The sequence below is a fragment of the Bactrocera dorsalis genome, chromosome 2 (genome assembly GCF_023373825.1).
Source record: "Bactrocera dorsalis isolate Fly_Bdor chromosome 2, ASM2337382v1, whole genome shotgun sequence".
Classification (NCBI taxonomy): domain Eukaryota; kingdom Metazoa; phylum Arthropoda; class Insecta; order Diptera; family Tephritidae; genus Bactrocera; species Bactrocera dorsalis.
Genome location: NC_064304.1, coordinates 60085387 through 60104144, shown reverse-complemented (window position 1 = coordinate 60104144; position 18758 = coordinate 60085387). Strand labels below are relative to the sequence as shown.

The window sequence follows — 18758 nt, the reverse complement described above, 5'->3', positions numbered from 1 at the left end:
AGAGGGGAGGTCTTCCTTTTCCGCTGCTTCTCGTCGAAAGAGGACTTTACTTTTCAATTGCCTACTCAGTCCGAAGTAGCACCTGTTGGCAAGAGTTATTCTGCGTTAGATTTCGAGGCTGAGATTGTTGTTGGTGTCAGTACTGGTTCCAAGATAGATGAAATTATCTACGACTTCGAAGTTATGACTCTCAACAGTGACGTTGGAGCTATGTGTGCGACGGCTGTTTGTTTGGTGACAAGAGATATTTTGTCTTGCTCTCCATTTGCTTGTAAATGCTCGATTAAGTTTTGCAGCTCGAATTAGTTTCTAAACAGTTTTGCAGTACCTGTAAATATTTCGCCGTCTTTATTGATTTTGCGAGAGTTACACTCGAACTTCTTCTAAATTGCGAGAGTATAAAATGTTTGATTGCCTCGAACATAGCTATTCGTACTTGATATAGCAAATATTGAAAATGGAAACTTAACTGACCATTTGAGCGGCTATTAAACTTATTCATGTTTATTGAAAAAAATTGTAAGCAACACTCATTTATTGAAGTTATACTTCTTATACGACGCCGGAAAAGGTTGCGATAGATTCTGGTTGCGCAACCTTCCATATAAAAGTAATGCAAGGTTGCGCAACCTCGCTCCATCCATATGAATGTAACGCAACCTTGTCTGCGAAGATGTGCGAGCAGCAAGCGAAGCGGTGACAATCGGCGATCGTTTGTTCGTTTCTTTCGGCACAGCTCGGCTTTTCTACCAACAACACAATGTTGCCATGCTTATGCTGTTGTTGTTTTTGTTTTCGTAGAACAATGTTTCAATTTTTGGTTGGTGACATATTCACATGTGTGCGCATAAATATGTTTGTATGCTTGTGCATTATTGAAGTTATACTTCTTTTTCTTTCGTTTGTCTTTCATTTCTGCGAATTCTCAACTATTTTGTGTGACTATTAATTGAAATACTCTGCGTTGGCCTTTCAGAATCACACAGAATCATTTCTGTGGTTTTTGAAATCGACCCACGAGGACGAGGTATATCGTTTTATCTGGGAGCGTGAGATTTAAGAAAATCGCTCGCTTACAAGGGATAAAACGACTTCTGAGTGGCGATTTTAATGAATAAATTCACAGAATCATTTCTGTGCTTTTGGAAATCGACCCACGAGGACGAGGTATATCGTTTTATCTGGGAGCGTGAGATTTAAGAAATTCATTTCTAATTTTGTCTTTTGGCATATTAGAAATGTTTCTTCGAAAATCGCTCGCTTACAAGGGATAAAACGACTTCTGAGTGGTGATTTTAATGAATAAATTTCTTTTGGTTGAAAATACTCTGCGTTGGCCGTTAAGAAGTTAAGACTATACTTCTAAGGGATCACAGCAATATTATGTATATGTGTATACATATTATGTATATGTATGTATATTGCTGTGATAAATTTATTGCGAAAGCAAATGTTTTACAAAGTATGTATATTTCTATACTTAAGCAAAATTATTAGAACCATCGTATGTTTCTTGCATGCATAACCAAATCATACTTAAGTCAGCGCAACCTAAGTGTCAATGGTGGTGTTGGTGGTAAGCGCCTAGAATGTCACGATGTGAACACTGGTTCGGATCTCAACAGAATTTATTTTTAAATTTTTGCTTTTTAACATCGTATACTATACTAATAAATATTTTTTTTCTTACTAATAGAAAATAAATTTATCACAGCAATATATGTACATATACATAATATGTATATACATATACATAATATTGTTGTGATAAATTTAATTTCTATTAGTAAGCAAAAAATTAAAAATAAATTCTGTTGAGATTGTAGCCCGTGTTTTAAAAGGAGGGAAAACAGTACAATATTATCGTGAATACCGAGCACGAAAGAAAGCAGAGAGGGAAAAGGAGAAATTGGAAATGATAGCTGGCAGCCAACCGAGGAAGAGGAAAACAGCTGAGGAATATCAGAGAGCGCGTAAAAAGATTCAACGTCAGCTGTTTCATCAATCTCTGCGGGAGCATCTATAACTACTGATGAATCAACGATCGTCAATTCACCGATAACTGCTGGGCTTTCAACGCGTGTTGATGGATTACAAAAGATATATGGTTACGCTGCATATTCCCTTCTGCAAAAATTATAAAATGTGAATTTAAGTTTTCTTTCATAGAAAATGTTATGCATTTCTGAACACCGCTAAGAAGTATAACTTCTTCCGCGCGTAGGGACTCCACGCACCTTTTTTTATTATTAAATAAAAGCGACAATTCAAATGATTTCAGTTCAGTAGAATACAGCTTTGCTAAGCTCACCAATTCTGAGATACTATGTCACTATAAATTTAAATAGCAAGAATGATGTGTAAGTATTGTGCAGTCGGCAGGTTTTCATATACCCTAATATTAAATAAGCAAACAGAGAGTTGCTGGTTACTTTATTTACATTTGCAAATATACTTACATTTCAGCACGTGAATTTCTAAGGTAAGTTTGTAATTTTCCTCGATTCACAAATTCAATAATCACAAATAGCGGGTCCTTGTCGGTGCAACATGCAAGTAATCGGACAACATTGATATGAGGTTCAAGTGACTTCATTACCTGAAATAATTAAGCAAGTATATTTATTTATTTAGTTCTAATAATTTATAAAAATGAATAGTTTAGTTTGGGCATATTAGAGAATCACACTAATAATTAAAAAATAATTAAAAAATATGACATATTAATAATCGTGACTCGGACCACTATCTCGTTGCAGGGAAATTCGCACTCGCCTCTGTGCAGAAAAAACCACACGTGAACAAACAGAAAGAAGCTAAAATCTCAACAGGAGCCGAAGAATTTTCTGCTTAATTTGCACTCCTGCTTTCTGAGAGTCATTATCAGCAACTCGGTATAAGTGAACTGCAGGACTGCATTTCAAGCTCCTGATGTACAATTGTAAACAAAATAATGAGAGCTGAAGAGGGAAGCGAGATGCATTTGCCAAAAAAGACATATGCCGAAATGCGTGAGTACGAAGAGATTGGGAAGCTTGCAGACAGGGGTAATGAGCGAAAATTCTACGAAAAGATGCGGCGACTACCGGAAGGTTTCAAGACCGGTGCATGCTCTTATTAAACCCAAACACCTGATCTAGAAGCTGATATTCAGAGCATACTGAATTTGTGGACTTATCCAGCCTGCTGAACGGCAGAGAAAGTGAAACATCTGGACATGATGAAACCGATTTCCCAATCGATTACCATGGAATAGGTGTTCCCTTATCTGATTATGATGAGGTTCGACTAGCGAACAACAAAACCTCGGCGTCAATGGAAAGCCGGTCGAAAGCTATTCAAATACGGCGGCGAAAAACTGATAAGTTTCTTTGTAGCATATGGTCGGACGAAAGCTGATGATGGGATTAAGTATGCTCTGCTCAATCCATAAAAAAGAAGACCCCACAATATATTGAGCGTACTGGGTGAAAGATTAAATCCGTCCGTCAACAAACTAATTGAACCTGTTCAGTGTGGCTTTAAGTTCGAAAAATCAAAAACTGACAAGAAATATATCCTGTCATAAAAGAAACAGTCATCGCATTCGCCACTTGGTGTGGTAGATAATTTCATTTATTTTCTATATGCTACTTCGAAGTGATCAGGCAATTGAGACGTCAATTCCTCTCTCGACGAACGAAGACCATTCTGCTATAAGGTGCAAAGGAATGGACTATGAAAACATGTGATGAATCTGAAGATTTATGATCCTTTGCCCTCTGACAACGGCGAATACCGCAGTCGTTGGAACGGTGAGCTGTACGAGATATACGACGAAATTAACTTAATTCAGCGAATTAGGAGATAGAGCCTACGCTGGCTAGATCATGTCGTACGAATGGATGAAAAAACGGCAGCTCTGAGGATATTCGACGCAGTACCCGCCAGAGGAAGTAGAGGAAGAGAAAAACTTTCTTTCCGTTGGAAAGGCAAGGAGGAAAGGGACTTGGTTACATTTGGTATTCTCCAATTGACATCAAACAGCGAAAAGGAAAAACAACTGGCTCGCTGTTGTAAACTCGGCATTAACCACGTAAGCGGTGTCTACGCCAATGTAGAAGAAGAATAATCGTCAATTTCAAATAGAAGCGAATCGGAAAAGGATACATTTTAACACTATTATGCTTGAAGATCATCGAATATTCTTTGATGGAGGTATTTTTATGTGAAATTATGTTAACTTTTGTTAAATAATAACATTTTCAGGTTTGTTTGAGACAACAAAAAAAAAAGGCTGGCAATAAAAAATGTAACGGCGATGATGAGTCGTCGCAGCGATCAACTAAAATGCTCGCATTCGGCAAAAGCAGCAGTAAACGACAATCGGGCAACAATAACTGCGCTGAAAGCAAAATGCACGGAATGTACCAAGCAAAAAAGGACCATTTCTTCAGACTGGTATTGATCGCTATATGTAAAAAGCAAATTGAGTCCAATTAAATCAGCAGTCAATACGAAAAAATTTCAACTGCGACAGCGTAGCTCAAATGCGCTTGTCTGAAAAGTAAGTACAGTCGCGGTGGAAGAAAATCAGTCCTATTACTTTCCGGACAAATCCTGTATAGTAGGAACAAACAATTTTCACATTGAGATACATAGATGTAATAAAAATTCACAAATGCACTGAAAAAAGTTTCATGTATGTTGTAACATTCGGATATTACATTATTGCCTTAGAAAATACTCCATACCAAATTTCGTGAATATATCTTGTCAAATGCAAAAGTTTTCCATACAAGAACTGCTTTCGGATTTCAGTTTGTATGGCAGCTATATGCTATAATAAGCCGATCTGAACAATTTCTTCGAAGATTACATTGTTGCCCTAGAAAATAATCTGTGGCAACTTTTGTGAAGATACATTGTCAAATGCAAAAGTTTTCCATACAAGAACTTGATTCCGATCGTTCAGTTTTTATGGCAGCTATATGTTATAGTGGTCCGATATCGGCAGTTCCGACAAATAAGCAGCTTCTCGAAGAGAAAATGACGTTTGCAAAATTTCAAAACGATATCTTAAAAACTGAGGGACTAGTTCGTATATATACAGACAGACGGACAGACAGACGGTCATGGCTAAATCAACTCAGCTCAACACACTGATAATTTATATATATACTTTATAGGGTCTCCGACGCTTCCTTCTGGGTGTTACAAACTTCGTGACAAACTTAATATACCCTGTTCAGGGTATAAAAATTAGTCATTGAGGGGGAAATCACACTGTAAACTATAGGGGTTGCCCTGTCTACAATATGTTTTTCAAGCTTACCCAATATATGAGACAATTTATGGTTACAATGCAAAATAGAATTCAAGAGATGATCAAAGCTCAAAACTAAATGTTGCAAACTTTTTAAGTAAAAAAATAGTGTATTGAACATTTGTGTATGGAATGCTAGCGGTATTAACCAACATAAATTGGTACTTATTAGAGATTTCTGGATGAAAATTATATAGATGTTATGCTATTGTCACCAACTCAACTTACGAATAAAAACAATTTATTTATACCGGGATTTAGACTCTATGTCACAAACCAGCCAAAAGGAAAGGTACATGGTGGAACAGCAGTGTTGGTTAGAAAAGGATTAAATCACCACCATTTAAAAACTTTTTGCAATGCTAGGTCATAGATTTCTAACAGGTGTAGATTACTCGGCTATAATCGCATAAGCGGTGTCTACGCCAATTAAGAAGTAAGAAGAAGAAGTAGATTACAATGCAAAACACATGTATAATTAATCCGAACCGACGACAGCTGTATTACAAATAGGCACAATAACCTTGATATAACATCTCCTGATAAGCCAACATATTGGCATAGTGATCGTAACAAAATACTAGATTTAATTGATTTTGCTGTAATAATATATATAGATACATCGCACGAAGTATTTGATACATGTACTGCGATATCGTTAACTGGTTAAAATATAAAAAAAAACGTATGTAAGTAGCCACATTAATGTTGAGTACAAATTAAATACAGGGAGAGATATTGACGAAAGCATAACAGAACTCAATGATACCTATAATATCTAACTAATGTCTTAGCAACACCAAACAAAAGCTATAAGCCGCATGGGTTCAGAAAAATCACTAATAGTGAAATAGAAAATCTTGTAAACGAAAGAAGGCGTACAAAACGTGAATTGCAGATAAATCGTTCCCCTTCCACTCAGCTTCAATTGAAATTTTCTGTAGATAAATTAAAAAAAGCGCTTAAACTCGAGGAAGAAGTCCACACTGAAATGTATATAAAGTGTCCAAATTCAGGCAAGCCCAAAGTTCATGAACCTTACCAACACAGCAAATTAGTGGCTCGAGTCTTTTAAGACTTCACCTTCTGAAATTAAAAGAACTTAATACAAAAAAGCCGTCAGAACGTGATAATATTACCCCAAAAATGCCGATTGAGTTACCAGATATTGTGGCTTTCTTTGCTCTTCAATGCTATTATGATTTTCGGATACTATCCATTTTCATAGAAAAAGTCGCAGATTATCTTGACAGTAATGATGATGAAAAACATAGCACGATAGAGCAAATAAATAGAATTACTAACGAAATAAGAAAAGCATTTAAGCACAGATAGTACTGTTCAGCTAGTATTTCTAGACGTGGCTCGGGCTGTTGATAACGTGTGGCATGAAGGCCTTTTATTAAAAACAATTTTACGTTAAGAATTGTATAAAACATTGGAGTCTTATTTAAGAAATAAACAATTTATAATCAAGATAGGAGATTTTATATCTGATGAACGACCGATAAGGGCTAGTGTATATATATATACAGCAGATCTTCCAACACTTAATAATGTATTGACTTCAACTTTTGCGGATGACACAGATTTAGTGAGCTGTAACAAATGCCACATAATAGCATCAAGAATATTAGCGGAGCATTTAAGTTCTATCGAAAAATGACAGTTAACTGGCTTAAAACGTAAATGAACAAAAGTGTAAGCATGTTACATTTTCGCTAAGACAAAAAATTTGCCCGGCAGTAAAAATGATCAATATTTTAGTACCCCAAGCGAATGAAGTAAGTTATCATGGCATTCACATGAATAGAATACTTACGTGAAAAAAACATATATCTAGTAAAATAACTTGCATGAAGAAAAGAGCTGCAATTTAAATTGGCTTATAAATAAAAGCTTTGAACTTTGGCAACAAAGTCCTTTTATATAATGCGGCCATAAAGCTGTTTTGAATGTATGGAATTCAACAGTGGGGTACGACCTTTGCACATAATATTGATATAATACATATGTAGGTTCCAATCGAAAATGCTTAGAACAATCCCTTGTTTGCCATGCTACATGCGTAATGAAAATCTCTACACTTTTTCTTCTACGGTACACTGTTCTCGAATTATGGCTATTTCTAACACAGAAAATACAAATATGCCAGTATGCATCATCGGGTTAACCATTTGAACTAAAACATTAGAATATAGCTCCATGCACACAGGTACATGAAAAAATTCTAATTCTTATTCTATTGAGCGGCTGGCCCTGAGAAACATCTGACAGCGACTCTCCATTTTTCGGGTCGAAACCAGCGTATACCTGCTTTTCACGAAGAACGTAGCTTTAGTACATGCAGTTAGTTTTGAATGGTTTTTCGTAGTGAATAGACGTGTTTGTGAATTATATTATATTTTTTAACCGTGCCGTTATAAAATTTTTTCTGTCAGAAGTTTGCTTTATTTGCAATGAATCCTTGACTGAAAGTGAAATTGTTTTTGTTGATCGTGGGTTAAGGACCTTAATGGATTCAATTACTGAAAGGGGTGATGGGTTCGATTAATATTTAGTGCCGTAAAGCGTACACCCGGAAAAGCAGCATCGCTGCAGCTAAAAGACAGCGTGAGGCGGGGATAGCTACCACATCTGGGATTAGTCCTCTTTGTACTAGAGCATGATGTAATGAATCGTCTTTTTGTTTCAAGAAATAATGTTTGTCAGATAAAACGGCTGGAATGGAAAAAGCTCAGCATCTTCGACGAAGAGTGTCTTAAGTTTCAACCCCTGACTTCAAGAAAACCATCTTGAAGGAAGCGCAGACTGGCTCTGACGAGTTAGCAATAAGGGTCATTGGCTGCATGCAGTATGAATATGACTTAGTGGCTACTGAGGCTAAGTGCCACAGTTATTGTTACACTTCGTTTCTGAAAACCATTAGTGGAGGTAAAATCAGTTGTTCTGAAAGTGATTCTATTACTTCAGCGATGGAAGAAATATTTGCATTTATTGAAAGTCATGATGATTATTAATTTTCAATACAAGAATTGAAAGATATTTGCAAAGAACCATCGATCGTTAATATAGCAATTAAGTCAAAAATCAAGTTAAAATATGGTAATAGAATTATTATAACTGATAAATTGTTAAGTTCAACATTCATATTCTTCATCGGCAAATAGCATGCCGTCCTCAGCAAAGCAGCTGCAGCAATGGTTCGAGAAGATACTCAGTCGATAGTGTTTGACACTGATAATTATCCTCCATCTACTCAGATGTTCGATATAACTTTAACTTGAGTTTTGACTTAATTGCTCTAATATCGATCGATGGTTCTTTGCAAATATCTTTCAATTCTTGTATTGAAAATTGACAATCATAAGAGTCGCAGGCAGATGTTTCTCAAGGCCAATAGAATTAGGGACGGACTATGACTCACTCAGAACTGTATATTTTTCACGTACCTGTATGCATGGAGCAAATAGAACTATGTTCTAATGTTTTTTGTTCAAATGGTTAACCTCCCGATAATGCGTACTGGCCACGTATGAGTGCATATTCGTAATTTCTATGTTTAAAATAGCCATAATTCGAGAATACTGCACCGTAGAAGAAAAAGTCTTCAGATCTTTTTTGTAGACAATTTTACGGTCTACAAATTTTGTTAGAACCATTTTTCGATAGCTCTCAATTTTTCAGAGATATACACAAAAAACGCAAATTTGTGACCTTTGACTTCGAATAAAAAACAACGCACAAGTGGGATCGCTGGGGACTTTTGACATGCCATTTGTAATGACGCATCCAAGGCCTGCACAAACATCCAGCTTGTTGGGGATTAATGCAAGCTATAATGTCTATTTGGACTGGACTAGGGTGGCGTCTTGTTGCTTTACATTCATCACTTGCATCTGAAGAAGTCGATGTTCTTCATGCAGATTCCAGTGAGTTTAAGTGCATTCGAAATTGTGGTAATAGTGGTCATATTTACTCAACTTTATCATATATAATGTTTTCTCCATTACGAATAATACTGATTGTTTTGGGAGATTTCAATCTGCTGATTACATCAGTCTTGTTAGTATGTTTTAACGAGTTTTTAAATGAAATACAAATTTGGTAAGTTTTTAGATGTGGTTTACGCTGCTAACGCTTCAATAGTCTCTGTTATCAGATGAGATCCATTGGTTCTGCCACAGGACTTGTATCATCCTGCTTTGGAAATTTATATCGAAATCATAGCCAACTTATTTCATAATAATACAGGTACATTAGACCATTGTTCTCGGCTCAAATTTGCGAAAGCTAATTTTAAGAAGATTAATTGCGAACTTTCTAAAGTAACTTGGCCAGATTACTGTGGCAATATTGAAATTAGTGTCTCTCATTGTGTTGTTACTCAAAGAATAAGTTTTAATTTGTGGTTTTTGAGATGGTTATGTAAATTAAAAAATAAAAAGTGCAGAGCTTTTAAACTAAAAAAAACTGGTTTAACTGTTTTCTGTTTAAAATATTCTAAATTGCGCCAACATTTTGCTGAACTTAAAAAAATATGTAAAATATTACATAAACAAAGTAAAAAATAATATTATACGTAATTCAAAATCGTTTTACAGCTCCAAATGCAAAATTTCTAATTTTCTGTCCGCTTGGTATAATATTTCTTGTAAAACTTATGAATGGGACGGGCTGTTGTCTCATATTAATTTTTACGTTCCCGTTCACTCAACCAGGCATTTTATACTTTTGCTTTTAAAAGTTTCTAGTTCCATTTTGAGCTAAACGAATTATTTTCTTTCCAGCACATTTGACCTAAGGGACTTACTCTTTATAGTTAAAAAAATTATTTTAGCTACTCTAAAAACGTAAAATAATTAGCTTTCAATGAGAGTTTCAGAACCAAAATCTAGTATCCATCTAGCAGATGGATACAATCGATGCTTAGAATAGGAAGATTATAGCATCAAACGCCGCTGCAACACAAAGAAGTTATGTGAGCAGAGGGACACCTTAAGGAGGGGTCGTTTCCCCTCTATGTTTAGCGCTGAATTAAATATTACTCCAACTAAGCGGTGGAGGGGTGAAAGCAGTAGCATATGGTGATGATATAGTGTTGTTGGTATCAGGCATGTTCAACAACAGTCAGGAAATCATGGAAAGAGCACCACGCAGATTATACCTATAGGCTAGGCTTGGTGTTAATCCTAATAAAACAACTGATGCTGTTCACAAGCAAAACCAAAATCCCCCAATTTCAACTTCCCGTGCTAAATGGTACAACACTCCCTCTATCCGCCTCAGCTAAATATTTAGGGGTGGAGATTGACATCAAATTGTTCTGGAAAATAAATAAAGAAAAAAGAATAAATAAAGCTTATATGGTCTACCGCACTTGAAAAGTCAGTTAAAATTGGGGCCTTAACCCTTTGGCGCCGCTGTGGCATTTTGTTTTCAATATGTGAAAATAATGTTAAAAAAATATGTTCTGCTTACTTAAAAAACGCTAAGTCCTTTCGTTATCCTGGGACATATTATACCAATAAGGTTTTATATATAAGTCCCTATAAGAATGTCTCAAGTTCAAAAACCATTAATTTTGAAAAATTATATATTTATTTAAAACATGTTGTAGCTTTTTAACGATGTTTTTTTGCGATGGAGGTCGTTGTGAACAATCCAGGCATTTACTGGGGAAGCATCAGAACTTTGAAAAATACTTTCCTCCACCACCGCTGAGATTTTCGATTTAGATCCTATATTTTTGATCACTATTATTTGATCCCTATTTTTCATCGGCTAGATCTACTCCGACAAGGGACAATCAACTTGTTTCTTTTTACCCTCCTTTTGTTTTCTGTCTACGTTGGATATTATTAGTTTTTGGCAGTCAGTTTAGGCGATAAATAACACTTTTTTTTGAATAAAAACAAATAGAAATTGAAATTCTTAATTTTTCTAAATTTGTTTCATCAAAATCGGACAAGTGGTTCGCGAAAAAACATCAAGATAAGGAAAAAATTTAAAAGGTCATAAAAAAAACTGACACATACGAACGCCAAACCCTTTGAGGGTTTTACTATACTGACATAGTACCATCACCCTGACTTGGAATTTCTCACCCCACAGATTAGCTGTTGTACTGTGTTATTACACTTAGAAATACTACTATTTCATGTTCATCCGTTAGGGCTCTATTAGCGTTTTTATCTCTATTCAGTTTTCTTATACGCAATTATTCGCTGATTTGTACACTGTGCGATGAAAATACACAAACTTTTTGGAAAAAGCTTTCTGAATACATTGAACTTGCAGATCTCCTTCCAAAGGCATTTCAAATTTGGGTTCAAAGTTAACCCCTTCCGTTAGATTAGGCCAGGTAGCAACGGCATCTGGCTCATTTGCGGCATTTTCACATAGTTCTTCTTCCTCTTCGGAAATTGCACCTAAGGCGGCCTCAGGCTGTTCTTCGTTGTCCGATTCAGAATAGAAATTATCGCTGCCATCTTTGCCTGTTTCAGTAATATTTTCTTTGTCAAATTCTAAGCTCTCAGAAGGGCTAAAATCTTCATCGTCGAAGCTTTTGCACAATATACATATGTATCTGCCATCTCTTCTTCTGTGTACTTCCTTTTCGACATCTGTTAAAAACAATATTGGGAAAAATAAATCCCATATTAAACTCATATTGGGGCAATAAGTTTCAAGAATTGAAAACTTGTATAAAATTCACCGTTCTGAATATTTTTATATTCATAAGTCCTTTTGACAAATTTTGTCCAGCCAGATCAGCGAAATTTCCAAACAGCTGTGGCAGACTTGACCAGCACTGACAAACGGCATATTTTTAATACATGTTGCGGGATCTTTATCATAAACAAAACCTAAGTCTTGTATTAGGATATTTCAGTTAGAAGTTTTCATTCATAAAAAAAGATATAGCAATTCGAATGCAGGTGGGATATATTGTCTTAGTGAGCGCGAAAGGGTTAAACCTAGTATAATCATGTGGTTGTATACGGCTGTCATAAGACCTATACTTACATATGGAGCACTGGTATGGTGCCCAGCTTCTTTAGCGTTTCATCAGCAAATTAAATGGAGTATAAAGCGCAGCATGATCAGGTGTCACTGGTGCAATGAAATCATGTCCGACTGATGCGCTTAATACGATCCTGCACCAGCTACCCATTTATATCTATATTCACCAAATTGCAGCATGTTCTGCAATAAGAATAAAGTAATTGGGAGGTTGGAATCAGAAGAACTATGGACATAATGATATCCTAAACCCACTCAGTGTAAACGTTATTAAATCAGACTACATTCTCTCAATGCCGGACTTCTATATACCCTTCCAGGTGAGGATACCCTCCAGACGTGAATGGGGAAGGGGCAAAATAGGGAGAAAGATACCATCCCAGTCTATACCGACGCGTCCAAAATGGACTACGGGGTAGGTACGGGAGTATATTTCGACGATCTGTAAATCTCACTCTTTTTATCCGTCTAACGAACTCGGCTAGCATCTTCCAAGCGGAATTACTGGGCATAGAGAAGGCCTGCGAAGCACTATTGGATAACTACGAGAGGATACATAAAGCAGATATATTCAAGGCTCTCCTGACCCTGTCGTCTCCCATGACTAATTCCAGCATAGTCCTTAACTGCAAGAATGCACTGAGCTTACTAGCAGAGAAGCTCCACCTAAACTTGATTTGGGTTCCCGACCACAGGAACATTTTCGGCAACGAAAAAGTAGACGAGTTGGCAACAACAGGAGCTTTCCTAAACGAATCCGAGGCAGGGTGGATACCAAGCCCGCTAGGATTGATCAGAAAAGAGCTCAGTTTACAATTTCAACGATTAGCAAACAATATATGGAAAAATATAACAAAATGCAATATAGCAAAACAGATATGGCCAACATATGACAAGAAAAGAACAAAGGACCTATTAAATAGGTCCAGGAACGGTATCTATAGACTAACTGCTACTATAACAGGGCACTGGACATTTGGAGAACATGCGTCCAAAATGGGTATGCCCCTACATCTGCCGAGGCTACGGACTAGTAGGGAATAAGGAAACAATTTTCCACTTTCTCTGTGAAAGCTCACCTATTGCAGCTATCGCAGATCCACACAGATCATTTGGAATCCATCAAGCATCAAACTTTGAATGGATATCTACAAAAAGCATATCGGACATTAGTAGCTTCATCGAAAATGGTTTGAAAGAGAACATGAAACCTGATAGAAACAACATAATCTTCCTATAATGTATACAAATTCCGCTGGAGAGTCATCTTTATGTGGATGAATTAATTTGTTCAACAAATGTAATGAATAAGTTGAAAAAATATAATCCTAGAAAGCCGGAAAAATAGGGATATAAAATAGTTTTATTTCCTTAGAGTAATTTGAACATATAATTTTCCGCTCCTGAATGGAGTTTTTCCCAAATAGCTTTTAACTCTAGTGATTTGCAGACGAAACAATCGAACAAGTTTATTTTAGCCTGAATGCTTGTTTGAACAAAGTCTAGTCCGTATTTTTGTGCTATAGCTTAAAATTTAATTCTTTCTTAATGACTGCTTTACTTAGTGTTAAATATATTGGGCTCTGGTCACTGCTTAAGTCTATCTCCCGATGTCTATGTTTCCAAGCAATAAAAAAGTCTTTTACATCCGGTATTTTGTTGGAGCACGTTTGGCAGAATATCCATGAATAAGAATTTTATTTGGTTCATGATATTTTACTGTAACAGTTGTGGTTTGAATATTGCGTTTATTGGCTTTTCCATCCTCCCCGCGCACAAGGGTTACGAAGGATTTTATGATACACATCGAAAGTAATGCGATTGTGCTTCGTAAAATGAGATTCAGATATTAAACATTTAGAACATCTTTTTCTCTTTGTCAAAAATAATTTGAAGCAGTTCTTGGTGCTTTAGTAATCAATTCGTGTTTCACATCAAGCCATTCATATTTCAAATTTTGTTTTATTTATAACTTTTTTCGATGTTATCTAAAAGGCCGTAGACATCAAAATTAAATTCTGTTTATTTAACATCTCAAGAAATTGAGTGAATAAGTCTTCAGTAAACTTTTAATGCGTTCACTACTTTGTAGATACTTTGCACAACTTCGCAAAAAGTGAGCTTACTCATCTGTACTCCAGGCGAATTGGTTCCATCATTTTTGAAGACAGCAGGTGGTTTCTTTGCATATATTTTTTGTTTCTTCAAAATCAGATAGTCTCGCAATAAATATTCCTATTTGAATTTATTTCGGTGACATCTACATTTTGTGCTCCAAGTTATGTCCGATAACTGAGCCATTTATCCTGAGTAATTATTTGGTACGTCCGGTAAAATAATGCTAACTAATTAAATTTGCGTACACAACAATGCAAAAATAGTCTGGCAGTTTAATGCATTGCGTATGGATTTGGTTGCTGTTGCATTCTACATTTCTTAATATCTAGCAATTGTTCGGGGAGTAATAATTTTTCAACAGTAAACGCATCCTTATGGGTTTGAAGTTTTTAAACCATAGTCTCAAACTGATATTTATTTCATCGGAGGCGAAGAAGCAAGCAAGGTCTGTCGGAAATCACCAGATGTACTCGTAGTAAGACAGTAAGAACAAAAAGTTCATAGTGTCGTTTACACTTTATTTTGTTGAGTTGCTGACATGTATAAATGATCAGGGTGACGAAATGAGTTACATTCCGAGTTAATGTCTGTGTGTCCTTCCGTGCAAGCTTACAGGAGTTCCATGACACCGAAGGTTGGTATTGGAGAAAATAAGCGGAGCTGGTGCTTTGTCGCGCCCAGAAAGTCCTGTCAGACGAAATCACATCATGTGAAATAACTAAACACTGAACTAAGAGGATGGAGGATGGAGTCATGTGTAGAAGTTCACGCAAGTGAGGAAAGTTCTCTGATCGCCATTCACTTGGGAGTGGCCAGAAACGATTCTTTTACATATGACTCAAGCAGCTCACGACTTCCGGTCTTTGACCAAGTATCTTCTGGGTAGCCTAAGAATATCCGTTTGAAGGCGAGCTAAAGTGAGAAGGCGAAATATCCCCTACTTAGGGTTGTGCGCTGGGTTTGAGACCCGCCACGTAAAAAACACCCCCAATGAAAGGAAACAACAAGCTCGGATGAGTGACCCCCCTTTTGATAACGACCATGACAAACGAATTAAGGACTATGATTTGAGGGCATGCACCTGGAATGTCCGGTCCCTTAATTGGAAAGGTGTCGCTGCCCAGCTGGTTGATGCCCTCGTGATAATAGAGGCTGACATCACCGCCGTCCAAGAAATGTGATGGACGGGACAAGGACAAAGACGAGTAAGTCCTTGTGGCATTTAATAATGTGGCCATTAAAGGAGCGCAAGTTTGGTGTTGGATTCGTGGTGGGGGAGAGACTCCGTCGCCGAGTACTATCATTCACTCCGGAGAATGAACGTCTAGCCACAACCCGCATCAAAGCGAGGTTCTTCAACATATCGCTGATTTGCGCCCACGCCCCGACAGAAGAGAAGGACGATGTGACCAAAGATGCCTTTTATGAGTGCTTGGAGCGCACTTATGAGAGATGCCCGCCACGATGTCAAAATCGTGCTTAGCGACTTCAACGCCAGGTTGGGCAAAGAAGATATCTTTGGCACTACGGTCGGTAAATTCAGCCTCCACGAGGAAACATCCCCAAATGGGTTGAGGCTGATCGACTTCCCCGGGGCCCGAAATATGGTTATCTGTAGTACTAGATTCCAGCATAAGAAGATTCATCAAGCTACCTGACAGCCTCCCAACGTCAGGTTGGGCAAAGAAGATATCTTTGGCACTACGGTCGGTAAATTAAGCCTCCACGAGGAAACATCACCAAATGGGTTGAGGCTGATCGACTTCGCCGGGGCCCGAAATATGGTTATCTGTAGTACTAGATTCCAGCATAAGAAGATTCATCAAGCTACCTGACAGTCTCCGGATCGAAAAACCACCAACCAGATCGATCACGTTTTGATAAACGGAAGACACGTCTCCAGTGTTGTAGATGTGCGTGCGCTCCGAGGTCCTAACATCGACTCGGACCACTATATTGTTGCAGCCAAAATTCGCACCCGCCTCTGTGCAGCAAAAAACGCACGCCAACAAACACAAAGAAGATTCGACGTCGAGTATCACAACAGACAGCCGAACGATTCTCTACTCGGCTTGCATTCCTGCTCTCTGAGAGCACTCGTCAACAACTCGGAACGGACAGCATTTCAAACTCCTTACGTACAGCTGCAACTAAAACTATTGGTTTTCGGAAAGTGCAAAAGAACAGCTGGTACGACAAGGAGTGCCGTGTCGCAGCGGAGAGAAATTAGGCTGCCTACCTCGCAACGTTACGATCGAACACAACACGTGCGGGATGGGATAGATACCGAGAGTTGAAGAGGGAAGCGTGACGCATTCGTAGACGGAAAAATGAAGCATACTCTTGTAGAACCTCCAAAGGTGATCTAGTCACCGCTGCCCAGAGCATACTTAAATTATGGAGGGAACACTTCTCCTGCCTGCTGAATGACAGTGACGTACAATGCCAGGCGAAGGCGAACCCGATTTCCCAATCGATGACAGTGGAGCAGACGTTCCATTGCCCGACCATGAAGAAGTCTACCCACCTGAAGAGCAACAAAGCGGCGGGGGCCGATGGAATGTCGGCCGAGCTATTCAAACTCGGCGGCGAAGAACTGATAAGGAGCATGCATCAGCTTCTTTGTAAAATATAGTCGGACGAAAGCATGCCCAACGATTGGAGTTTAAGTGTGCTATGCTCAATCCATAAAAAAGGAGACCCCACAATCTGCGCCAACTACCGTTGGATAAGCCTCTTCAACATCGCGTACAAGGTTCTATCGAGCGTATTGTGTGAAAGATTAAAGCCCACCGTCAACAAACTGATTGGACCTTATCAGTGTGGCTTTAGACCTGGAAAATCAACAACCGACCAGATATTCACCATGCGCCAAATTTTGGAAAAGACCCGAAAAGGAGCTGCCTCTATGCCGCGATGTTTGAATTTGATATCCCCGCAAAACTAATACGGCTGTGTAAGCTGACGTTGAGCAACACGAAAAGCTCCGTCAGGATCGGGAAGGACCTCTCCGAGCCGTTCGATACCAAACGAGGTTTCAGACAAAGCGACACCCTATCGTGCGACTTCTTCAATCTGCTGCTGGAGAAAATTATTCGAGCTGCAGAACTGAATCGATCAGGTACAATCTTTTATAAGAGTGTACAGCTGCTGGCGTATGCCGATGATATTGATAACATCGGTCCTAACACCCGCGCCGTTAGTTCTGCTTTCTTCAGACTGAACAAGGAAGCAACGCAAATTGGTCTGGCTAGGAACCGGCATTAACACCACCAACAATATCAGCCTGGAAATCCAACGCAGGATTACTCTTGCCAACAGGTGCTACTTCGGACTGAGTAGGCAATTGAAAAGTAAGTTCCTCTCTCGACGAACAAAAGCCAAACTCTATATAAGTCGCTCATAATTCCCGTTGTTGTTGTTGCTAACAGTTAGCTAATCCCCGTTAGGATGGTAAGGTTTGTTTGTGTTGTCGTCGTGGTCATCTAACGGTAGGCCCAAGAAACGTGCTGTTTCGACGGGGTCGGACCAAAGGGAGGAAGATGTTAGATGGGTAGGGTTTGTGGGGCATGCAAAGAGGTGGCCAGTATCATGCGGGGACTCGTTGCATGGAGGACATACATTAGGTATGTCGGGGTCGCTTCTGGATAAGTAGGAGTTTAACCTGCTACAGTATCCAGAACGAAGTTGCGCTAGGGTCACTCGCGTTTCTCGCGGCAACTGGAGCTCTTCGTCTGCAATAGGTCTTGGTTTGACTCCAAGAACGCCATTCACGGGAAGGAAGTCGGTGAAGGTGTTGATGGCTCCACTGTGAATGGCGGTCAGTGCCTGTCGAAAGTTTGTTGCGTCCGAAGTCTGGTCGGCACTGTTCGATGTCGTCGACATAGTCGAGGAATGACCTCTTGATGCTTCTGGGAGGCGGTTCTGCTCCAAGCAGGTGGCTGCAGGGGTGATTCCTACGGAAATAACCCAGCAGGAACTGCCTGGAGAGGAGTAGATTATGCTCCTTTACAGGTAGCATTCGCGTATCACTGTGGATGGGTTCAATGGGAGACATCAGGAGGCATCCCGTCGTGGTCCGGAGTGCTGTATTCTGACAGGTCTGAAGTTTCGTCATCTGCGTACCACTACATCCAGGCGACCATATTGGTGCTGCATAGTTGAGGACCGGCCGGCCGATTGCCTTGTAAGTTGCCAGCAACGTTTCTTTGTCTTTTCCCCATGTGCTGCCGGCTAGCGACTTGAGGATTTTGTTGCGGCTCTGTACCTTGGCTATAATCGCGGTCATATGGGGAGAGAAGGAGCATAT

The 18758-nt window shown here is 38.6% G+C and overlaps 2 protein-coding genes and 2 pseudogenes across 6 annotated transcripts in view; 3 read left to right on the top strand and 1 right to left on the bottom strand.

Moving 5' to 3' along the window:
• LOC105234087 (tyrosine kinase receptor Cad96Ca) overlaps positions 1 to 18758 on the bottom strand; it is a 252333-nt gene that overhangs the window by 78664 nt on the left and 154911 nt on the right. For all 5 annotated transcript variants that reach the window (XM_049449959.1, XM_049449957.1, XM_049449956.1 and 2 more), the window contains exon 7: positions 2460 to 2599. In XM_049449959.1, the coding sequence (XP_049305916.1) occupies positions 2460 to 2599 (140 nt within the window). The remainder of the gene's footprint in view (positions 1 to 2459; positions 2600 to 18758) is intronic.
• LOC125776665 (uncharacterized) overlaps positions 1 to 18758 on the top strand; it is a 263872-nt gene that overhangs the window by 92270 nt on the left and 152844 nt on the right. The window lies entirely within an intron of this gene.
• On the top strand, positions 974 to 1103 carry LOC125776979 (small nucleolar RNA U3; annotated as a pseudogene).
• Positions 1116 to 1291, top strand: LOC125776970 (small nucleolar RNA U3; annotated as a pseudogene).